At 44.9% G+C, this 24,236-nt stretch overlaps 3 protein-coding genes across 5 annotated transcripts in view; 1 reads left to right on the top strand and 2 right to left on the bottom strand.

Moving 5' to 3' along the window:
* The window catches only part of TTC19 (tetratricopeptide repeat domain 19), a 29,080-nt gene extending 28,553 nt beyond the window's left edge, over nucleotides 1–527 (bottom strand). The window contains exon 1 of one of the 2 annotated variants that reach the window (XM_075561031.1): nucleotides 43–527. In XM_075561031.1, coding sequence (XP_075417146.1) covers nucleotides 43–229 — 187 coding nt within the window. In that variant the 5' untranslated portion in view covers nucleotides 230–527. The remainder of the gene's footprint in view (nucleotides 1–42) is intronic. The other variant, XM_075561032.1, reaches the window with a different exon arrangement.
* ZSWIM7 (zinc finger SWIM-type containing 7) lies at nucleotides 370–22,619 on the top strand. 2 transcript variants are annotated; one of them, XM_075561033.1, is made up of 6 exons: nucleotides 370–533; nucleotides 7,142–7,163; nucleotides 7,833–7,935; nucleotides 14,183–14,287; nucleotides 15,375–15,492; nucleotides 22,236–22,619. In XM_075561033.1, exons 1-6 carry the CDS (start codon nucleotides 458–460, stop codon nucleotides 22,268–22,270), a joined length of 459 nt encoding a protein of 152 aa, XP_075417148.1. In that variant the 5' UTR covers nucleotides 370–457; the 3' UTR covers nucleotides 22,271–22,619. The 2 variants fall into 2 exon arrangements, with proteins under 2 accessions (XP_075417148.1, XP_075417149.1); XM_075561034.1 differs by lacking the exon at nucleotides 22,236–22,619 and adding an exon at nucleotides 15,643–15,875 and having other exon boundaries at nucleotides 373–533.
* Nucleotides 18,549–24,236, bottom strand: part of ADORA2B (adenosine A2b receptor) — a 38,853-nt gene continuing 33,165 nt past the window's right edge. Inside the window, exon 2 of the mRNA XM_075561035.1 lies at nucleotides 18,549–20,330. Coding sequence (XP_075417150.1) covers nucleotides 19,700–20,330 — 631 coding nt within the window. The 3' untranslated portion in view covers nucleotides 18,549–19,699. The remainder of the gene's footprint in view (nucleotides 20,331–24,236) is intronic.

Genomic DNA, 24,236 nt, shown 5'->3' with positions numbered 1-24,236 from the left:
CCGCCCGACCGCCCCGGCGCCCGACCGGCCCGCGCCCCTCACCTGCCACCAGAGGCAGCAGGCCCGGGCTGCGGCCGTGCCGCGCGACCCGCGAGCAGCTCACGGCCGCCTCGGGCCCCAGACCTCCTCCGGGCCTCAGAAGCTGGCGCGCGGCGCAGGGCCGGCCCCGGCGCCCCCAGACCCACAGGTGTCCGCACAGGCCGAAGCCCCGGCTCAGACGCCGGGACATGTCTGGCCGCGTCCTCAGCGCACTGAAACCCGGCGAACGCGAGGACGCCCCGCCCCCGGCGCCGAGTGCTCCCGGGGGGCGTCCTTCACACCCGTGTGCGCGGTGACGCACGGCTACGTCACTTCTAGTCCCGCCCCCGGTGGGCGGGGGAAGAGAAGCTCCGCCCGACGGCGATCCCAGGTGCTGCTGCCAGAAGGCATTTCTGAGGAGGGCGCAGCCCGCGGTGCCATGGCGGTCACGTTGCCGACCGTCGCGGAGGAACTCTTGAGCGAGATGGCCGCGGCGGTGCGAGAGAGCGCGCGAAGTACGGCAGGAGGGCGTGCCTGGGCGGGGCGCGCCGGGGAGGGCGTGCCTGGGCGGGGCGCGCCGGGGCTGGAGACGCCAGGCCCGCAGGCCCGGGTCTGCAGGCGCTGGGTGCTGGGTGCTGGGTGCTGGGCTCTGGGCTCCGCCCTTGGGCTCTGCGTACCTTCCTCCCTCAGGTTCCCGTTGGTCCTTCCGCAGCGAGCTCAGCTGTAAGGAAGCTCCAGGGCCCAATCCAGCAGGTGGATTTAGTTTTTTCCTTGGACTCATCAGACCTGCCGCTTAGTTTTCTCAGATAAATTCTGCTGCCTTCAAAAGTTAATACTCTGATGCACTTTTGTCCAGAAAGGCAATATTTCTGTACCGCAGCCCGATGTGTGCACAATGCCAAAAACATGTACCAACCCTGAGCCATAAGGAGTCCTGGTGGCTTATTGGGTTACTCTTTGGGTTGCTAACCAGCAGTTCAAAACCACTAGCCGGCCCTCAGGAGAAAGATGAGACTTTCCACTCCTGTAGTAAAGAAGTGAGTCCACAGGGGCAGTTCTACTCTGCCTTATAGGGTTGCCATGAGCCCACATCGACCCCATGGTGGTGAGTTAAAGATTTATGGGAGTCCTGGTGGTGGTGTAGGGGTTACTTGTTGGACTGCGATCAGAAAGCTCAGCTGTTCGAAACTACCAGCCAGCTCCGCAGAAGGAAGATGGGGCATTCTATTCTCATAAACAGAGTCTCGGAAACTCACAGGGAGGGGCAAGGTATTTGGAACTTTGGTGGCGCCTATGAGTCGGAATCACCTGGACCGCAGCCGGCCATGGGAAATACTGAGCACTCAACTAAATATGATTATAAAAGTTCCCTTTTTTCTGCCAGTAGAGGACGCTCTGTGACTATACTTATTGAAATCACCGACACAATGAGTTCTAATCAAAATGCTTCAACCAATTAGATCTAATCTTCTAAAGTAAAATCAGTCGTTTGATAAATATTCCTACAGTGTAGTCAGACCTCACGATTCAATTCACCTGGGTGGTTTTTGTTTTCAAAGTACAGTATTGCACTTTGAAAGGGTTCCTCTTAACATTTTTTTTTTAAGTTGAGGAAAGTAAGCCAGCTACTGTGTTCTCATTTGGCCAGTCATGTTCGGAACTATTTGGCCAGTCATGTTCGGATTACAGAAAAATGGGAGCAAGCTACTGTGCAGTCAGCTCAAATAGTGTTTCTGAGGCTCTAAGACTGGGTGAAGGAGCCCTGGTGGCATAGTGGGTGCGTGGGGTTGCTCACCAGCGAGGTCATCAGCCACCTCACAGGGAAAAGAGGAGGCTTTCTAAGCCTGTAAAGAGTTACAGTCTTGGAAACCCACGGGGGCAATTGTACCCTGGCTTTACAGGGTCACCTTGAGTCAGAATTGATGTGCTAACAGTGAGTTAAAATATTTGATGACTTTGAGAGTGAGTGGGGTGCTATTCAAACATTTGTATTTGAAGGAGCTAATGCCTATACTGCAACTGTCTGGAGGGGACCCAATAGGTCCCCTGATATTCAGGCTAGGGAATAGGGGCCCCTACCATTCATTGACATTTATGTTCACAGGAGAGTTTTCTGCTATTTCAAAATTTTTGTTTTGGATAAATAACCATGCACCATTCTTCTCTGTAGCGTTCAGTGCTTTTTTTTTTTTTTTTTTTGAGTTACAGGTTTTTTGCTAATTTTTTTTAGTTCAAGATTCCAACCAAGTTTATACCTGAATGTAAAATACAGTCCTGAGCCATGTGCCAGGACTCAGATGAAAACAACAAACTTGCTGTAGAGTTGATTCAACTCACACAGACTCGCTAGGACAGGGCAGGGCTGATCCTCAGAGTTTTGAAACTCTATTTTTCACACAAGCAGATGGCCTCACCTCTCTCCCTAGGAGTGTCTGATGGGTTTGAACAACTGACCAGGAGTTAGCATTTCAGTGCTCTACCCACCGCAGCACTAGGTCTCCGTTGCTGTCATGTCAGCTTCAATTCATACTGACATCTTGGAGCCGCATATAGAGTTTTCCATGCTGATTTTTTGGAAATAGTTTCCCAGGCCTTTCTTCAGATAGTCTCCAGCCTTCAGCCTTTCGTTTTCAGTTAGCAACCAAGTAAGGTAACCACTGGTACCACTGTCCTATTGTCTTGTTCTGTGTGGTCATTTGCTATTTGAGAAAACAGCTTGGGAGGTTTTCCCCTAAACCCTGCAAAGGTAGGGCAGCAACTTGAGAGGGCTGGGGCCTCCCGGGTTGATTTCTACCCACAGAGGGTTTGTTGTTTTTACCTAATGCAGGGGCCGGCAAACTTTTGAGATGGAAGAGGCAAGACCTCTCCCTCATACCAATTTAAAAATTATTCAAGAGCCAGAAATATATTTTTACAAAGAAGGAACAATCATCATAAATAAAAGTATGATAGTCCGTTTGCATCAGGGCTTAAGTGGAGAGCAAATGCTTTGAGAATGATTGGGGCAGGGAATGTGCGGATGTGCTTTATACAATTGATGTATGTATATGAATGGATTGTGATAAGAGTTGTATGAGCCCCTAATAAAATGTAAAAAAAGAAAAGGAAAAAAAAAAAGAAAATGATTAGGGCAAAGAATGTACAGATGTGCTTTATACAATTGATGTAAGTATATGTATGGATTGTGATAAGAGTTGTATGAGCCCCTAATAAAATGTTTTAAAAAAAAAAGACTTGCAAAAAAAAAGTTTGATAGTCCATATTTTAATTTTTACTTCAGAGCCTTATGTGCATATGGAAGGAACCACATGGCTCCCCAGCCACAAATTTGCCCACCCCTGGCCTATGGTTGGTTAACATTTCATTGGTAAACAAACCATTTAATACTGTTTCTTGTCTTGGTAATTAACAAGTCCTGCATTGATGGACATGGGTAATTAGTGTTAGTTGAATTCTCTAGTAAAGGAGGGCTGGCCTTAAAATTGATGGTAACTGGCTGGAAAGCAGAGAGGCTGGGAGAGAGAGCTCTCCTGGTCGAGAGCTGACTGGAAAAGAAGCCGAATCACATGGAAGTTAAGTTATCCTGACGCTGCCACACTGGCTCTGAGCTGGACTTCGCAGCAGAGCTGGCAGAGGCCAGCTAAGAATGCTGAGTAGCATACGACACTGGCTTTGTGCTCAACTCCTAGAGACTCCAGTGTTCCGAAGCCCCACCTCAGCTAAGCTTAGATTCCATGACTCAGGTGTTTTATCAGTGTCTTTTTCCCGAGGAAGTCTGTCCTGGAGCTTGGGACTTGCTCCAGCATTGCCTGGCTGATATGGCTGTCTCCTGAGATCACCCTTCCCCGTGATCCTGGGAAGTCCCTTGACTTATATTGAGCCTTAAGTTTACTGCTCCTCAGATGATCCCTTTATTATTATTATTGAACATTTTATCAGGAACTCTTACAGCTCTTACAACAATCCATACATCATTTGTACCAAACACATTTGTACATATGTTGCCATCATCATTTTCTTCTTTTTAATTATTTTATTGGGGGCTCATACAAGTCTTATCACAATCCATGCATACATCCAATGTGTCAAGCACATTTGTACATTTGTTGCCATCATCCTTTTCAAAACATTTTCTTTCTGCTTGAGCCCTTGGTATCAGCTCCTCTTTTTTTCCCACCCTCATGGATACCTGATAAATTATAATTATTTTCTTATCTTACACCATCTGCTGTTCCTTTTTGTTCATTTACTCCCATATTCTTTTTTTGAATTGTTTTATTAGGGGCTCATACAACTTTTATCACAATCCATACATACATCAATTTTGTAAAGCACATCTATATATTCATTGCCCTCATCATTCTCAAAACATTTGCTCTCCACTAAAGCCCTTGGCATCAGGTCCTCATTTTTCCCTTCCCTCCCCACTCCTCCCTCCCTCATGAGCCCTTGATAATTTATAAATTATTATTTTGTCATATCTTGCCCTGTCCGACGTCTCCCTTCACCCACTTTTCTGCTGTCCGTCCCCCAGGGAGGAGGTCACATGTATATCTTTGTCATCGTTTCCCTCTTTCCAACCCACTCACCCTCTACCCTCCAGGTATCGCCACTCACACTCCTGGCCCTGAAGGTATCATCCGCCCTGGATTTCCTGTGTTTCTAGTTCCTATCTGTACCAGTGTACATCCTCTGGTCTAGCCAGACTTGCAAGGTAGAATTGGGATCATGATAGTGGGGGAGGGGGGCAGCATTTAGGAACTAGAGGAAAGTTATATTTTTCATCGGTGCTATATCGCACTGTGACTGGCCCGTCTCCTCCCCTAGGCCCCTCTGTAAGGGGATGTCCAGTGGCTGACAAATGGCTTTGGGTCTCCATTCTGCACTCCCCCCACCCCCCTCATTCACTATGGTAAGGTTTTTTTGTTCTGATGATGTCTTATACCTGATCCCTTCGACGCCTGGTGATCGCACAGGCTGGTGTGCTGCTTCCATGTGGGCTTTGTTGCTTTTCACTCTCATATTCTATGGAACAGCTATTCCAGTAGCTTCCTGATAAAAAGGTAAACATTTACTTTTTTGAGACTTTGCATGTCTGAAAAAGCTCTTTCTGAATTGACTGGTTAGCTATTGAATTATGTGTTGGAAATACTTCTTCAGGCACCTGAAAACATTGTTTTACTACCATTCAGCTTCTAATGTTGCTTTTGAAAAATCTGAAGCCTCCCTAGCTCCTGATTTTTGTTTGCGACTTCTCTCTTCTCCGGGGGTCTGAATGATCTCTTTGGATGCAGTACTGTGAATCTTCATGACAGTGATCTTGAGGGTGAAGTTTGGTTGTTTGGGTTTTTGTTCTCTTCCCTTTGTAGACCCTTTCATGCTAGTTACTTATGTGCTTCAGTTTAAAAAAAAATATTCTTGACTTGTTTCATTGATTAATTTCCCCCTGCTTTTGTTGTTATTTCTGGCATCCCTGCTATTCAACTGATTGTCCTGATATACTTAATTTCCCTTCCAAATTTCACCTTTTGTTTTCTCTACTTCCTATGAAATTTCAATTTTTTTCTTCCAAATTTTCATAGAGCTTTCCTTTATATTTTTAATTTACAACTCCTTTTTCTGAAGATTCTTTTTTATTGCATTTTGTGTATACTTTATAATTGCTTTCACACCTGAAGTATTTATAAACCAAACCAAACCCATTGTTGTTGAGTCAATTCCAACTTATAGCAATCCTATCTAGGGTTTCCAAGACTGTAAATCTTCATAACTGGAGGGTTTGACCCACCAACCTTGCAGTTAGTGTTCCAACACTTAACACCACTGGGCTCCTTAAAGTAGTAACAAAACCAAAAACAAATTCAATGCCGGTGGGCTAATTCTGACTCGTAGGGACCCTTTGGGACAGAATGGAACTGCTCCTTTGGGTTTCCAAGGCTGTCAATCTTGACAGGAACAGAACGGGATTTTTTCCTAGAGTGAAGTATAAATGGAAGTAAGAAATGTCTTTTCTCAGCTGTATTCCCTTGGATTGGTTTTCTTTGGTTTGGTTTAGTTCCTGTTTCTTTCAGTGTCTGGCAACCCTTGGTTGTTTGGTCATATTTAAGATTGGAAAACAAAATTTTATTAGAAGCATTGAGAAGCTTGATGAGACGTACAGACTGTGAACAGAGCCCTGGTGGTGCAGTAGATAAAGCGCTCAGCTTGCTAACGTAAATGGTTCCAGCTCCCCAGGGAAAACATATCGGCCTGCTATGTCAAAAATGACAGCGTTGGAAACCCACAGGGGCAGTTCTACTCTGTCCATAGGGTCACTGTGAGTCGGAGCCAACTCCATCGTGGTGGATACAGACTGTGAACTTCACGCTAGTTAGCCATTCCAATGCCATGCTGCTTGGACTGGCCAGCATTTCTAGGGAGGCTCTCGTGGTCTCCTGCCTATAGGGCCTAAGGCCCGATTACCTGAGTTGCGGAAGCCACTTTGGGAAAGATGGCAAAAGATCTTGTTTTCAAAGTACTGCTCTTAACTTCAACTGTCTGTAACTTTCAACTTTCCCGCAGTCCAGATACCCTACATTTTAATCTCTAGAAAATCAACCTAGTCTTTTGTCAGAGTGAGAAAAGACAGGCAAGGAAGGGAGCTGGTGTTCTGCTTCTCAGAACTTACTTTTAAAGAGTCTTCCTTGTTTTAACCTCCCTGCTCCATCTCCCGTTCCTAGATATTGAATGCCACCAATTTCTGAGGGTTTTAAAATTTTGTTTGCTTTTAATCAGGAGAGGTGAGTCGTTTGTTTGTTTTTTCCCCTGGAGTATAAAGCAAGTTGGTTCTTGGCTCATCTCACAGCTAGCTTAGGATGCAGCTTGCTCAGATCCGGTAAAGTATTTTCTTCTCGCAGCTTCTAGTATATCTTAGCTCTTGCTTTTTCTCCTCTTCTTATCCTTGGTAGTTTTGGTCTTTAAAAAAAAAAACCTTTTTTATTTTCAGTGGCATTTTGGGAAGGAGTAAAATTAGATGTGTAGGTTTAACCTCACCATCTCACACAGACGTCTTCCTGGTTACAGTCTTTTTATGATTGTTATGGTTTAACATGATTAACTTTTTTTTTCTATTTCTGTTTTGCAGTTCCTGATGAGCATCTCTTATCGTAAGTTATATCATGTTGTGTTTGGGATTTCTTGGCCATCAATAGGTTTCAGAACCAAATCCTTTCAACATCACCTCTTAATTTAAAAACAAAAACCTTACCAAACCCGTTGTTGAGTTGGTTCTGACTCATAGCAATCTATGGACAACAAAATGAAACATTACTAGGCCCTACACCTCACAATTATGTTTGAGCTCATGGTTTCCAGCCACTTATTAAACTAAAAACAATATTTTCTTGACTCAAGTGAAGTGACCGAGGCTTCCCCATATTGTCCTATTCACCATTCATGTTTAATATTCTAGAAGTTGTAGCTGATCCACGCGAACACATGAAAAAAGAAATGAGAAGTCTACCTCTCTGTGAGGAAAGACAATTAGTATTTTCAGATGGAATAACTGTTTATATTTTTTTAAATCAACAAAATACAGTTAAAAGGCCAGTTTAAAGAAGGCAGACATGTAAAGTGATTTTCTGTCATACGACAGTGAGGATCCCTGGTGCCCAGTAGACTATACAGTGAGCAAGGTCAACTATTATCTTTTTTCCAAATTAAAATTAGGGTTTGGTTTTGTTTTTTAAGTTGTGAGTCTAGTGATCTTTTGGATCAAGCTAGTGAAGTGAATGTGTGAGTCAGGGTATCTAATCTGAAGCATTTCTGTTTTCCAGGCTCAAGTTTATCTTCGGCGCATCAGCCATCCCAGCCTTGGACCTCGTTGATCGACAGTCCATCACCTTAATCTCATCTCCCAGTGGGAGGCACGTATATCAGGTAGACATCTAGAGGTGGCCATGTCCTTCACAGAAACTCCTCAGAACATAGTAGGTTTTCATGAATCTCTGTGGAAGCCAGTGACCAACTTTAAGTGTTTCTCGAGCTGTGGAACGTATCTGACCCAATTCCGTCAGATTAACATATTAATAATTAAAATAAAATAAATGTGATCCAGATTTACCCAGTAGCATTATGTAAAGTCAGAAATGATGTGAAGTGGCTCATTCCTAGGTCTATTAAAGTTAGCCAACTTTTGCTTTTCCATTGTATGAGACTATGATGTTTTTCCACATAAATTATTGACAGCTTCTCATTATCTCTTACAAGCAAGAGCTAGAATGCATTTTGTGGCCCGTTAGGCTGCTCAGATTATCTATTAATGATGTAATTTGGTAGTTATATAATGGTGCAATCTGGCAATTGTATAGTGATATAATCAACACTGGGATGTGATAGGATGTAATTATTTTCCATTTGTGATAGCTTGTAAGTCCTGGCCTGTGTGTTAATGAGATGTAATTAGGTAAATGCTAATGAGAATTAATTATTATGTTAATGCAGTAGTATTAACAGGCTGCAAATAGCCTTACTCTGGTCATAGACTTGATTCATTTTTTTTTGTTACTCCTTTAAGAGTATTTTCCAGTCCAGTCTGTTGGGGCCCCACGCCCTGGCCCCAAAGTCCACCTTCAGCATTCCCTGGGGACCTTGCCACTCCATTCCCTTGCTGTTCCGCTGCACTCCTCCAGTGCTTTGCCTCGGTGTGGTGGGATCAGGTCAGGCACAATTCCCCACACTATGTCTCTGGTGCTGTCCCCCACAGTGTCATGGGTCAGTGAAGGACGTCATATCTCATAGTGGGACTGGCCACGTGGTCCTCTCTGTGGACTGGCTGCTCTAATTGGGGTCATCGTGATCTGATTCATTTTAAGGGAAGTTATCCTGGGGTATAGACTTCATCACTTTTTATTTTACATGGAATAAAGAGAAAGTAGCTTCAGTACCACCAAAAAAAAAAAGAGAGAGAGAGAGAGCCACGAGCAGATTATGTCCGTTCGACCTTGGTTCCCTGAGTTGAAAACCTTGTAGACCCAAAAGAAGATTGATGACAAGACATAGAGGTGTCTAAGGAACTGTGGGGCCCAGAGATATTGAAAGGACCTTCCTCTAGAGAAGAGAGAAAGCGTTCACCTAAAGCTAGCACCCTGAATATGATCTACTAGCTTCCTGAACTATGAGAGAATAGATGTCTGTCTGTTAAAGCCAGCCGCAGTGGTACTTCTGTCACAACAGCACTACATAACTCGGAGAAAGGGCATTGGACAGCTTGCTGTAATGCAAATAAGGCTTTTGGCACTTGTGTGGACGTGGGACCAGGCAAATAAGGTAATATGGAAGCCTGTCAGGAGGATTGGGGATTAGGCTTTAAAATGAATCATCCCAGAGGTGAAAGGGGCCACCTGACTACTACCAAGAAAGGAGTCCTGGGAGCAGAGTGCATCTTTTGAACCCGAGAGTCCTGCACTGAGAACCCCCTAGGCCCATGGGACAGCAGAGGCCGAGAAACAGCAGCAGCAGAGGTGGCACAGAGAGAATGGGCTTCCTGTCCCAAGGGGAAAGAGTTGGGCACCTTTGGCTAAGGCTTACTGGTGTGGGGCGATGCTAAAAAGCATTGTAACACCCCAGCAGAGCCAAGGCTGAGCCACCCTGAGCAGGCTGAGGATCCAAGGGCCACAGAGAGAGCCCTGCCTAAGAAGAGACTATGTCTTTCCTGGTTGTGGATTGTAACCTGCTGTTTCCTTAATGAACTCCATGATCAAATGATCTGTGAGTTCTGTGTGGTGATTACAGCAGAGTGCCGTGGCAGTGCGGCAGCATTGGTAAAAGGGTGGTAAGAAGGAGGTAGACAAGGGAGCTTTAAAGTTTGTGGGTTAACACTCCATGATCTTTTGCTTCCTTGGTCCATGAACTTTTAAAGATGTTCACTTCATAGGAATCAGCCTTGGGCTATTGATCTTGGTTCTCTGTCCTCCTTGTGAGGTTAAAGAAAGTCAGATGCCTCCACCATACTATTTTTACAGGTCTCCAGAATTTTATATCTCTCTTGATCGGAGGGGGGGAGGGAGCCATCTGCTTTTGTATCTAATGCAGGCTTTCCTGAAGACCAGGAAGGAGAGATTTCAGAGAATGAAATCAGGCGTCATCAAACTACGGCCCGCGGGCCACATGCGGCCCGCTGAGGACATTTATCCAGCCCGCCGGGTGTTTTTGCCCTGTTTGTTTTTTTATTTCAAAATAAGATATGTTCAGTGTGCATAGAAATTTGTTCATAGTTGTTTTTTTAACTATAGTCCGGACCTCCAGTGGGTCTGAGGGACAGTGAACTGACCCCCTGTTTAAAAAGTTTGAGGACCCCTGATCTAGATATACCTACTTGGATCTTAAATGTTGTCAATGAACTCTTAAGAGAGCCTGTCAATTCTTAAAGAGAGAATAATTTGAGCAAAGACATCTTGGATAAATAGGCCCTTTGCTTAGTAAAGGAGCCCTGGTGGCGTAGTGGTTATCCTTGAGCAGCTAACTGCAAAGTCAGCCGTTTGAAACCAGCTGGAGCTCTGTGGGAGAAAGATGAGGCTCTCTCCTCCATAAACAGTTACAGTCTTGGAAACCCAGAGGCTATGCTGACTTATGAGTCTGCTCTAAGTTTGGTTTGGTGTCTACGTTGTTGGGTGCCCTTGAGTCGGTTCCAGTGTACAGTGGCCCTCTGCCCAACAGAACAGGACACCGCTCGGTCCTGCCCCATCCTCACAATCAGTCTTATGTTTGGGCCCATTGTTGAAGACCCCATGTCAGTCCATCTAGTATAGAGCCTCCTCTTTTTCGATGCCCCTCTAGTTTACCAAGTACGAAGGCTTCTCCAGGGAGCAAAACCTTATTTTAATTAAATATGGCTATTGAAATCTGATATACCCTCAAATTGACCTGGCGATTTTATTGGTTAGTAACTAGTTAGCATTTGTCTTAATTCTGGGCCTTTATGAGATGATACAGTTGAATCAGACACTGTCTTGGCAGGGCAGTTATCTTTCTGTAAGTTATCCTAATACTTTTACTGCCCTGTAGGTGTAATGTATACCTCTTCTCAAAGCATTCTGTTGCCGTCACCTGACTTGCCTTTTATACTTTTTTGGCGCACTCAGGAAGAGAATGCACTAGCCAGGAGAGGCTAAGTTATGCAATGGTTGCAACAATAACCCCAAATCTCAAAGGCGTGCAAAGTGTCTTATACACCCTACATGTGTATCACAAGTCTACTGCACTGCTCCGCAACACCTTCATTCTGAGACCCCCAGGGACGGCGCAGCTCATGTGGGACACTGAGGAGTCCACGGCAGAGAGGTGGTGGTACACACCAGGGGATAATATTCTGCTTGGCTACTTACCTGTTACTGACTAAATGTGGCTGTAAAATCAGCCTGTATGTAACAGGCCAAGAATGTATACTCCTCTTGCAGAAAGAGGCACTGAACACAGGGCACAGGAATACTTTCCCACCGTGAAGGGGCCTAAGAAGTTTGGCAGGGTCATAAAACCAAAACCTTGACTGGCCAATCATCGTGGTTTACCTTCCATAGAACCTGACTGAAACTACAGCCAACTTCCTGCGAGTGAGGTTCGTACAAGTTCGGTCATGAGCCTGCGTATCCTCTTTCCTGCATGTTTCTCTTTTTAAAGCTTTCTCCTTCTGGGGAGAAACATTCCAGACGACGAGTGGGAGAATTACAAGCGATTCCTGTAAGAGGAGTTCATTTTGCCATTGAAGGGTAAAAGAACTGAATTGGATGATCCCTAAGGTCAATTTCCAGTTCCACACATTTCTCAGATCTTTGCCTGATTGCTGGGTTCACTAGATATCCAATACCGGATAAGGGGTGGGGGAAAAGTAGATTCAAAGTTTATCAGCTCTTTGCAGTATTTACTGTCTCAGGCAGTTAAACGTGTTTTGAGTTGTCACCAGCATTTGAAAGGATCAGGCAAGAAAGGACTGGGGACACAATAATAAAGAGCCAGCAAACCATTCAAGCCTGTGTAGAATTCTAGAGACTTCGATGCCTGCTAAAGCTTAAATCTAGATAGACAAGACCTAAAGGGAGAAGAAATCTAAAGTTTTATTCATTGTAATAATTGGACTACCAAAAATTATTCATGTCACTGCTGCATGTTGGTGGCTTTTCCTCCAGGATTAAGTAAAAATGGCTGCATTCAATGCTCTCCTTTTAGTTGATGTTTTCTAGACGGTGTGGGGAAATCCTCCATTGATGCGCAATGGTATAAGAGGTGATCTGTCTACATGTCCACCTCAAGATAGAAAAACCACAAGATGTAGTTTTGACTACCTACCTAATTTGGAGCCCCAGTGGCACTATCAGGCAAACGTTGCACTGCCAACTGCAAAGGTGGAGGTTCAAACCCACCAGCTGCTGCTCAACAGAAGGATGAGGCGATCTTCCGTAAAGATTTATAGCCTCAGAAATCAACTTGATGGCGGTGGGTTGGTTTTTCTTATAATAGTTCCATTGTCAATCTTACACAATCCAATATAGCCGTTCACGTACAATTCTATTCAGTCCCCTCAAGAGGGGTTATGCAATCATCGATGCTGTCAGCTTCCGTGGGCTTTTAAACTGTAATTGAGGCAGAAATCTTTAAGGAACAGGAGGCATCTCCCCCCTGCCCCCCCTCAATAATTGGCCATTTCTGGTCTAGCAGCCTGCAAGGAATTTTGCTGACTGAGTATAAATACAGTGCAGGCAAGGCAGGATCATGTAAATTGCCGGACACATCACAAACAAGCAGAACACAATAATATGTTGGTTCTTCTCTGGTTGAAGCCTTACCTGTTGCTTAACTGTTAGGGAATAAGGGAAAGAAAGGAGTGCTCCCAGTGATTTAAGAAAAGAAGCCATGGCTCTTTGAATTGACCATCTTAGAGCCTGAACCTCGTGCGGAGGTCCTGGGGCGTACTGCTCAAAGGGAGTTCAGTGTCGAGAGTCCTCCGAGTGCTTCTATTTCCTCTGGAAACTAATAATTTCACACTCCCAGTTTGGAAATTAACTCTAAGAATCACCCACGCACAGCTGTTGAGGGGATTCCGACTCATGGCGACCCTTCAGGAGTGGCTGGTGACTATGCAGTCCGCAGCGCAGTGCCTAACATGGACCAGCGGGATCCCTAGCAGAGAAGCCCCCTCCCTAGAAGAAGGGGAAAAAAGATTTTGACAGCTTGCTCACAAAAGACTTAAGCGATTTCTCCCACACCCACTAGTCCAACACACTATATATTTCTCTATAGCCCAAACCCCACGACTGTCCAGTCCATCTGACCTCAGGTCATTCCCTATAACTCTCCTTTTGGCTCCTTCAGACTACCCCCACGGCTGCTGTCCTTGGACTGGGCCTCTGAACGAAGCACCCTACAAAGCGGGTCCTCCTTCCATCCTGCAGGATGGGCAGGCAGATCCCGACTCCTCCCCTGACACCTCCATTTGGAGCAGCTGAGGCACTGCTTTTGCAGCGTTCTTTGCTGCATTTTCTTCCCTTTCACCCACCGTTCAAAAGCCCACACCCACTTGCTGCGTCTCCAGATCCTGTTTTCCTGTTCACCCTGCCCGATTTGATGTTTTCCTTTAGAAACGGACAGACGGGCTGTGAAACACCAAAGCTTAAACACTGCAATAAGGGAGGGAAAAAAGAGGAGCTGATACCAGGCTCAATAAAAAGTAGATGTTTAGTAAATAATGATGGCAACAAATATGCTTGGTATAATTGATGTACGGATTGTTATGAGAGCTGTAAGAGCCTCCAATAAAATGATCTTTTAATGGAAAAAATACTGCAGTCAAGTATGGATGTGAGAAACAGTCCTCTCCACTTCAGTTTTTATGAGTATAGGCAGCCCATGGAGGGACCCTGTGAATCCCAAGTACAGAGAAAACGTGGCCCATGTGGATGTCACTTGCCTGAAACGGCTTACATCCATTATCTGATTTCATCAAGTACAGAGCACCGAGAGATAAGCGCCCCACATCAGGAAGCTGAGTTTTCCAATCTGTATAAAATTTCACTGCAGTCCTTCCCGGTGCAATTTGAAGACAACTCGGAGACATCAGAGAGAGAGAAAAGGGAAGAAGTGGTTTTCCGCCACATTCTTTGCAGTCTGACCTTGTCTAACCTTCTCTTTCTAGGTACTTGGAAGTGCTGGTAAAACATACACATGCTTGGCCTCTTGTCATTACTGTCCGTGTCCTGCATTTGCCTTCTCGGTGCTACGGAAGAACGACAGCCTGCTGGTGAGGACAGGAACGGCTCTTTCTGCTGCCGCTGAATTAGAAACTGTTAGCCCCTCTTGTGGTTTGAGGGTTGATACAAAAATGGGAATTTAAGTGCATGCCAAAACAAATAGTAGTTTGTTGCCCTTGGCTTTAGCTGGTCATCTCTTCTGGACTTGCCTTCCTAAAATGCAAGGTCATTTTGTGAACTCTGTTAATTTCCTGCCTTTTTCATTTAGATAGTCATAGATGAATCTTTGGGAAGGACAACAGGGAAATCCAGGAAGTTGGCGTTAGGGAATGAAGTGACCCGGTCAGATGGATGAGCTGAGTTGCTGTCATAATCGCCCGACCCTTTGGTGGGGGCAGGGGAGCACGATGATGCATCCTGATGTTTCTGCCAATTTCCTAGGAGTGCAAATGGAGAAGGCACCTGAGAACAGCAGCTTTGTTACGTCCTGTCCAAGTTACAGTCTCTGCCCCGTTCTCCCCTTCCTTAAAGGAATGTCTTAAAAGTAGAAAACATTTGGGGAAGTGGGTGAGGAATGGGGTGTTCTGTCATACAAGAGGCTACACGCACACCCAGATTTATTCAGAATCTACGCTCCCTCCTGCAGTAGCCTCGTCTCCCGAGGGGGGTGTGCAGGCCACATATGAGAGCTTTGCTGCCACTCCAGAAGAAGTACTATGGTTAAGCGTGAGCGCTGCATTCTGAGCACACCGTTGAAATGGGGGTAATTGTCCTCGCAGGGTAGCTGGCAAGTTAGAAAATCTATGAAAAGTATGCAGCACAGTGCCTCAAAGACTGTTCATCATTAACAGCTTTCTGAGGCACGGAAAACAAAAGCCCAATTTTAGACAAAAATTGATTGAGTCTGGCTTGGTTTTCACCTTTGCCGGCTGGACCTAAACTATGTCCGAGAGCAGCAGAGTAAGCTCTTCTCCGCCCTCTCTGCCCGTTAGAGGGATGACATTGAGCTCGTCTTTCTTATCTGCGGCTTCCAGGCAGTGAGTTGAAGACCCATAATGTGTCCCCATTTGCTCCCACTAGATATAATGGTCATCCCTGCTAATTGTCTTTAATAGGTTTGTCTGTTTTGTATTCCAGTGTAAGCATCTCTTGGCAGTTTATCTTAGTCAAATAATGGGGACCTGTCAGCAGTTAAGCGTCTCTGACAACCAGTTGACTGAAATATTATTGACTGAGGAGGAACAAGAGCATAAAGGTATAAATTGAGCATCATTATATTTCAAAACAGAATTCCCATGAAGTAACATTTTAAATTGTCATGGTTCACCTGGAAGAGAAATGAAACAAATCTTTTAGAAGCTTCTTGCTGCTGTGACTTCTGAATTTTTTTCCTCCTGCCCTTTAGGAGCTGTGTTTTAGAACCCATTGTAAATGGCTAAAAGGCCTATGCAAGAGTTCTCATGAAGATTCCAACCAGTCTCTCAGCCTCTTTGATAAAGAGATTTCCCTGGATGGAAGCAAGCATTTTATACTCAAATAAAGCCTAATAGCATGTTGTGTCCACAGCTGGTTAGATTCTTAAGTGATTGGATTACTCATGGATTTTTTTTCAAGGTTGGACTAGTAGACTAGAATAAATAAGGTGAAGCTTGGAAAAAGTGTTAGTTCTTTTCCTTGAGACGATAAAATCATTCTGTAGCAATCAAAGGTCAGCATACAGAGATAAAAAACTACATAGCGGTAAGAGTAAAAAAAAACTTAGGAGTTATCGTTTCAGTAATCTTCAAGTCTCTGTGGTGATGGTATCAGACAGTTTAAGTTGTGACCTTGAGTGTTACAACTCACAGTGACCCTGTGTTCTACACTTTCCTGACAATCATTCCTGTGTTTGATCCCATTGTGATAGTGCCAGTCCAGCTCACTGAGCACACCTCCATGATACAGTCACTGCGGACAAACGGGTGCATAAGCAAATGTGGCGAAGAAAGCTGATGGTACCCGGCTATCAAAAGAGATAGTGTCTGGGGTCCTAAAGACTTGAAAGGTAAACAAGCGGCCATCTAGCTCAGAAGCAACAAAGCCCACATGGAAGAAGCACACCAGCTTGTGTGATCACAAGGTGTCGAAGGGATCAGGTATAAGGCATCATCAGAAAAAAAATCTTACCATAGTGAATGAAGGAGGAAGTGCAGAGTGGAAACCCAAAGCCCATTTGTCGGCCACTGGAGATCCCCTTGCAGAGGGGTCTAGGGGAGGAGATGACTCAGGCAGAGTTCGATGTAGCACCGATGAAGAATACAGCTTTCCTCCAGTTCCTAAATGCTTCCTCCCCGCCCCACTACCATGATCTGAATTTTACCTTGCAAGTCTGGATAGGGCAGAGGATGTACACTGGTGCAGATAGGAGCTGGAGGCACAGGGAATCCAGGGTGGATGATACCTTCAGGACCAGGGATGTGAAGGACGATGCTGGGAGAGTGGAGGGTGAGTGGGTTGGAAAGAGGGAATCAATTACAAGGATCTACATGTGACCTCCTCCCTGGGGGACGGACAACAGAAAAAGGGGTGAAGGGAGATGTCGAACAGGGCAAGATATGACAAAATAATAATTTATACATTATCGAGGGCTCCTAAGGGGGGGGGGAAGACGACTTGATGCAAAGGGCTTAAGTGGAGAGCAAATGCTTTGAAAATGATGAGGGCAAAGAATATACAGATGTGCTTTATACAATTGATGTATGTATGGATTGTGATAAGAGTTGTATGAGTCCCTAATAAAATGTTTAAAAAAATTTTTTAAAACAAAACTGAAAACTGCATTGGTAGGAAAAAGTCCAGAAAGGTTTGCCAAGAAACTCCCCTACCACCTGTTACAACACCCTTGCCTGTTGTAGCAAGAACATGTCCTTGGGAAATCATAGCCCACCCCCACCCGACAGTCCTAATCTTCTTCAGGCTTCTTTTTTGTTTTCAATAAATCATTTTACTGGGGGCTCTTACAGCACTTATATCAATTAGTTATATCAAGCTCATTGGTACATATGTTGCCATCATCCTTTTCAAAACATTTTCTACTTGAGCCCTTGGTATCAGCTTTTTTTTCCCTCCCTCCCCGACCCTCTCACCCCTCATGGCCCCCTTGATAAATTACCTATTTTCATATGTTATACTGTTCTCTACCTCCCTTCACGCACGTTTCTGTTTGCACCCCCCCCTTGGGGGAAGGGAGGGGTTTATATATCGATCATTGTCATCTGTCGCCCTTCTCTCCCTACCTTCCCCCTACCCTCATGGTCTTGCTGCTCCCATTCTGTTCCTGAGGGGTTTATCTGCCCTGGATTCGGACTTATCTGCACCAGTGTACATGCTCCAGTCTAGCCGGGTTTTAAGGTAGAACTAGGGTCACGATAGAAATAAAGGAGTGCTATGTGTTTCGTCAGTCAAGTTTTTTTTTTTGTTCCCAAAATGCAAAGGCTATTGAAAGGACACACTTTGAATCCTTTGAGGATGACAAAACTGATGTCTTGATGTGGAATTTTACGTGTGTAGATGTACATGTATTATATGTACATCTATGTGACTTTATGCCCATCTATTCAAACATATGAATAGATAATAAAGGACACGAAGGACACAGTTACAGATACTTCTTAGACACAGCCAAAGTCCTCACAGGATTGGATTTCTGAGCTTGAAGACCCTAGTTCTGTGGAATGGCTCAGAAGAATTCAGAAAGCAGTTTCTCCATCTAGTTTGGGGTGTAGTGTGTGGAGTCTTAAATGCCTGCATGCCGCCATATAAAATACAACTACTGGTCTCTACTTAATCTGGAGTAAAAGGAAATGAAGGAAACCCAAGAACCAGAGAAGGAATTACTGTACATACTCATGTGTAAGCCAAGTTTTCAGCACATTTTTAACGCAGTTTTTGTGGTAAAATTAGGTGTCTCAGCTGATATTCAGGTTAGCTTATAATCGAGTATATACGATAATCTGCTGGACAAATCATCTACATAAGCCACCACTTCATCTATCTTGAAGCCAGAATAACTCAATGGGACCTAGCTACCACTACAGATCATTCTAATCAGGACCACAACAGAGGGACCAATAGGATGTGGGACAGAATTATGGGACTGGTTGGGACTAGACGAGTCACCCAGGCTGTTGTCCTGAGCTACTCTTCAACTCTTGAACTGAAACCAATCTTGTAGCTAACAAAAAGGCTTTAAAAAGAAGGAATATTACCCAGAAATCCCATGTTCCTTTTAAAATAAAATCACCTATGAGACGAAATGGTCAATAATCACAATAAAACAGATGAGAATGTGAGGAGGAGGGAAACTAGATGAACAGAAATAAAACAACCAGAATAGAATTAATGAGAATGCTCACAAGGAAGACTATAACCAATGGTATTGAACAACTTAGGTAAAAATTATTTAATGGAAACCACCTGAAAATGATAACAAATGTAAAAATAGATGACTTTTACAGTCTGGAAGCCCCCAACCCTTAAGGTGGTAGCAAGTGTATGTTTTCACAAAGCCCAAGGCCACGGATGTTGCAGTGTTGTGTGGTTGGCAGCGCGCTTTGTTACTCTGAGGCGTGGAAAATAAAATCCATCACACTTTTCTACTACTTTAGAGATTTGGGGTTTGGTATAAACGTAGTCTTCAGGGTAAAGTACAAGGGTAAATGCAATTCTGAATGATAAGTCAATCCACCTGGGCTCTTTTTTATAAAGTTTTCTCATTTTCACATAAAATACACAAAGTTATATCATTTTACTTGGTAAAATATTCACACTTTTTGAGTCCTAGAAACTTGGACAAATGAAGTTGGGAGAAAGGGAAAATGGAGTCTGGCAGGAGGAATCCTGTTTCTCTAGTTTTCTGTATGTGAAAAGAGATTAACAATTGTTATCTGAAGATGGTCCAAAAGAACTTCAGAGAGTAGCATTTCTCTGAATGTAGCAGTTTCTTGGTGGAAGAAACAGATTTTCATGATTGCCTCCTAGAAACAGTGTACCTTTCTAGTATATCCAACTTTTATTTTTCCATTGCCTCTAAACTACAAAGATTTGCATTAAAAGAGTTCACAGTGTTTCACAGTAAAATGGTTTCAGTCATGTCCTCCTAGGAAAGGACATTAAAAAAAAAAAAACACATCTGTGTTTTACAATCCATTCACATGTCAGTATCATCCACCTGGTAAGAGCAGCCAAATAGAACCATAAATGCCACAAGATCTTTTGGTCAACACGTGGAAGCCTGCTAACAACATGAATGCAGTAGCTAGGTGTGTGTTGACTGGGAAAGTACTGAGAGAGGCAGTCCATATGCTAGAGTCGTAGCTATCTTTCACAATGAGCATCAGCCCGGCATGCCATGTCCCTCTGATTACTGTGAATTTCCACAGCCTAGGCCACGGGCCAAAGCCAAGGGCCAACTGTGCCCCCTCCTACCCATTCCCATTCTTGAGGGCATTTGTCTGACAGAGAAGATACCGGGAGATGATTTTGTGGAACGTGTAACGGAAGTCGCGGTTCCGGTAGGCATAGACGATGGGATTGACAACCGAGTTGGCATGTGATAGGAGGATGGCCATGTTCATTGCCCACTTGGGCTTATCTTTAGCTCGAGCTGGCTGGAAGAGAGTGACACAGTTGATAGCATGTACTGGTAGCCAACACAGAGCAAAGATCCCCACGATCATGGCCAGCGACTTGGCTGCATGGATCTCCCTTTGAAGTGTGGTCCTCGAATGGTCCACCAGCTCCGTGCGCTGCAGCTGCTGGCAGGCCACCAGGAAGATCTTGATGTAGATCACCAGCATGATGAGCAGGGGGGGCAGCACACAGCCAAAGAAATTGAAATAAACCATGTAGCTCATGGGAACGACGTTCTCAAAGAGGCACTTGACAAGGCAGCAGCTTTCGTTCACGGTCCCGTCCCAGGACTCTGTGCAGTTGTTGGTGGCACTGTCCATGCTGTTCCATCCCAAGAATGGGGTCAGTCCAATGCCAAAGGCAAGGACCCAGAGGACGGCAATGACTCCTCTTGCGCGGGTCCCCGTGACCAGACTCTTATACCTGTTCAAAAGAACATCACCCGTTATGATCAGTTTACAGTACTCTGCGATCAGAGCCCAAACCCCACATCTGTTTTTGTGCCTCGACCCTTGGCAACCTGTAACATTTATCCTCAGAGAGCACGTACCTTCACCTGCAGTACTAAAGGGACAATCATGATGTGAGCAGCTTTTTCTTTTAATCGTTTTATTAGGGGCTCATACAACTTGTATCACAATCCATACATACACCAATTGTGTAAAGCACATTTGTACATTCACTGCCCTCATCATTCTCAAAACATTTGCTCTCCACTAAAGCCCCCGACATCAGGTCCTCGTTTTTCATCTCCCTCCCCACTTACCCCTCCCTCATGAGCCCTTGATAATTTATAAATTATTTTTGTCATATCTTGCCCTGTCCGACATCTCCCTTCACATGTTTTTCTGTTGTCCGTCCCCCAGGGAGGAGGTCACATGTAGATCCTTGTAATCGGTTCCCTCTTTCCAACCCACTCTCCCTCCACCATCCCAGTATCGCCCCTCCCACGCTGGTCCTGAAGGGATCATCCGCCCTGAGTTCCCTTTGTTTCCAGTTCCTGTCTGCACCAGGGTACACATGACGTGAGTCGCTTTGCTTTACAAAGTTCAACAAGATTTTCATTCTTAATAGCCGCTTCTGTTTGGTGATGGAAATCCTGGTCCACAAGGAGCAGTGGGGAAGTTGTAGCAGAAAGTCCTAACTACATAGCTACTGATCTTAGAATCTAAGTCTTCTGCAGACATGATTCTAGGTGGTGAAGACAGGTGCATTTGTGAACATAACCTAGCTGCTCTCTGTTTTTAGCAGGAGACAGATAATAAACATAGTTTAACAAAACTTATCGAATGTTAAGAGGAGACAAGTTTGGTATGAACAAGATAGGAAAAGAAAAGGACTCTAGTTTTGAAGGGGTTGTGGGGGGAGGTGGCAGATGAGGGGTCTCATTGATAAGGTAACATCTGAACACAAGTCCAAAGGAAATAAGACCTGGGACCCCTGGAGTTAGGCAGCATTTCCTGGTGGCTCTATCCCCTAACACCTCTGAACTGCTGGAGAAAAAGATGGTGGAGAAGGGCCAACAGCAGAGTTGGAAAATAACCTAGCAAAAATTACACAGTACTTTCCCAGTAATTTTTAACCAATTAAAACTTTATTAAAATCTTTACAAATTACCTTTAGACCCTTTGCTATAAAAACACATGTTGACAAGCATTCAATCTAAAATATTAAAGAAGTGAAACAAAATCTTTCTGTAATCTCTAGGGGGAGGGAACAATTGGGAAATAATTAAGTACATTAAGATTTGTCTCTAATTAGTGTCAAATTTCCTTTGCCTGAAGGACAAAGCCCACTCTGTTCTGCAAGCCAACCCCCACCCCACCCCCCCACAGAGCCGAGCAGGCCTGCAGCCCACTGAATACAAAGCCTGTCACTCTCCAGGCTCATGCTTCCAACACCTGACAAAACATTTCTTCCTCGTGCAAGTCACCACCTCCTTTCCTGATCCCCATCTCAGCCAGAGAAGCCTACTCCCATTCTCCGTGTCCCTCTTCCCCACAGAGCCCCCTGATCTGCTTATATGTGTTTCTCCCCCTCTAGAGTGACCTCCCTAAGAACTGTGTGGACCTGCTTCTCTTTCTGTCAGCATCTCCAGGGCCTGCCCCGCGGCTGGCTCATAGGTTTATATTAGAATATGGCCATTGTGAAAGTTTGCCTTATCCGTGTGATGTGACCTATCAAACAGCTTCAAAGCGAGGTTCGGCTGAATGGGAATAATGTTGCTGCCTGGCCAAGCAGGAGGGCTGGTACTGTTTTCTGAGGATGTTGACTGAGCTCTGACCTCATCACTTACAGTGACCTCTGTTCTTTTCAACTCCCAATTAGGGCAGCTGTCATCAGCAGGCAAATCAATTGTGTGACTGTACTCCAGAGGAACATTGGGGCTTCGATGACAACTGGAGCTTTCTTGGCCAATGAATGTACTTATTTCCAAGCCCCTTCTGATCCCTTCACATCTGGAAATGTAAAAGCAGTACTTAAAAAAAAGAAATGCTTGGCTATGGTAAAGTGAAATTGTTTGGTATGATTCTCTATTCAGAGTTTTATAGTACCTACCCAGTTGTTGGGAGCATGTAGATGTGGTACAGAGGTGCCTACGACTCAGGAAATGGGCGCTTGTCATTCTGTGTATGAGCGCATCGCTAAAGCGGGATCAGGAATCCTGGAGATCATCAAGAACAAAGAGCCGAAAGCAGAGCAACAGTGTGATCCCTGCCTGAAGTGGTGCAGGCACCAGAGGTTGCAGCACCAACACCACGAGACACAGCAGCGGGCTTCCCAGCCCACAGAACAGGTCACGCTGAGTGCCTTTGAGCAGGAGCCGGCTTGCAGAATGGGGTGATCAAGGAGCTGTGTAACACTTGCTGCAGGAAGGTAGGTAGAGACCAAGGGGCTGCTTGGCTGAGAGAATGAAGACCAGGTAAGCATGGCTGAGGCAAGGCTCTGCAGACAAATGGATTATATCCATGTTTCCTAATCCTCATTTGTAACCTATTAGCATTCCTAATAAACCTCCATAACCCTGATTATTATTTGTAAGTGCTGTGTAGCCACTGCAATAATTATTGAACCCTGAAAAAAGTAAGAACAAGGGAAAAGATTACACTTCACTGTATTATGAGGTAGTAATTCAATTAACATCCTCAGCAAATTGTACTGGCCCTCTCTCTACCTGTTGGTGTCGGAAGAGAAGGGTGTAGTCATGTCCGAGCTCTGCCTTCTAGAAATTATCCTTGTGCAAATGTGGAACTGAATCCTCCTTTTCCTGGTATAGCTAGAGAAGGTCTGACGTGGCTCCCACACCATTTCTTCCTTGGCTGTTGCCTCATGAGAGATGGGAAGGATACGAGTCACTCTTGTGGGGTCCCCAGGCAGCCTCCTAAAAGCCACGCTTTAGAGCCACGAGCTCTTAGGTCTCTGAGATAGCCCCGTCCGTACACCGTCTTGGTTGTTCATAGGACTGACCTGTATCCTGGCAGATGAATACAGCCCAGCCCTGCAGGATGCATGCCGTTTGGGGGTAAACGAATATGGCGCTTCCACGCTCTTCAGTTTGGGTCAGAGGTACAAATGTGGGGGTGTTCTAATCTAGCCGATAACACATAAAACGAAGTTGGCTTGGGGGGATTTCCAGAAAAGATTTTACTTTGCATAAAAGGCGAGAGATGCACAAGGAGAGCCCTTCTCCACGCCACTTATCACCTGGTTTTGATATTCTCAAGAGAGTCTGTAAGTCCAGCACAGCAGTGGCCGCCATCTTGTGACCATAAGGGACAAGCCTGAAGACAAAGCTAATATGGAAAATGGCAATGAAGGAGCGAGCCCAGGCTCCTGATGGCACCGTTGAGCCCCCAGACCAACCCTAAGGACCACGGGAGATCATTAAACGTCTGGATTACTTCTTTCACTAATGAGCAACAGTTATAAAATCTGGATTACAAGAGACTACAAGAACCGAAGACCTGAAACTGCGTTTGCATTCCCAGCTGTGACCCTTGCACTACCTCGTGGCGCCTCTAATGTCAAAGCTTGGTTTTCTTCTAAAGCAGTATTGGATGCAGAGCTCCCTGCACATGGACAGGACACAGGGGGGCTTCCCAGTCAAGTTAAAAACAACACTGGAATCCACTCACATCTGAACGTCTCAAAAATCCTGCACAAGTGGAAAATGACTGTGATGCCAAAGTGGAAGGAGCGGCAGCTGATTCCATCAAGGGAGCAGTTCGTCAGTTTTCCCGTCCCCCCTTCTCATAGCCTCTTTTCCCGGCGGTTCATGTTCTTCCCTTGTACCGGCTTTCCTGCTAAGCCCTGGAAATGATTGCTGCT

This window comes from Tenrec ecaudatus, chromosome 10, assembly GCF_050624435.1.
Source record: "Tenrec ecaudatus isolate mTenEca1 chromosome 10, mTenEca1.hap1, whole genome shotgun sequence".
NCBI classification, from domain to species: domain Eukaryota; kingdom Metazoa; phylum Chordata; class Mammalia; order Afrosoricida; family Tenrecidae; genus Tenrec; species Tenrec ecaudatus.
The sequence above is the reverse complement of the archived record's forward strand: the minus strand, read 5'-3'. Positions and strand labels throughout refer to the sequence as shown.

Excerpts from the sequence above, each read along its gene's own strand:
- ZSWIM7 (XM_075561033.1), top strand. The coding sequence starts at position 458 with ATGGCGGTCACGTTGCCGACCGTCGCGGAGGAACTCTTGAGCGAGATG. Across the intron at positions 7,936-14,182 it reads GTGGGAGGCACGTATATCAG|GTACTTGGAAGTGCTGGTAA; the intron begins GTAGACATCTAG and ends TTCTCTTTCTAG. Across the intron at positions 15,493-22,235 it reads GGAGGAACAAGAGCATAAAG|GGCAGCTGTCATCAGCAGGC; the intron begins GTATAAATTGAG and ends ACTCCCAATTAG.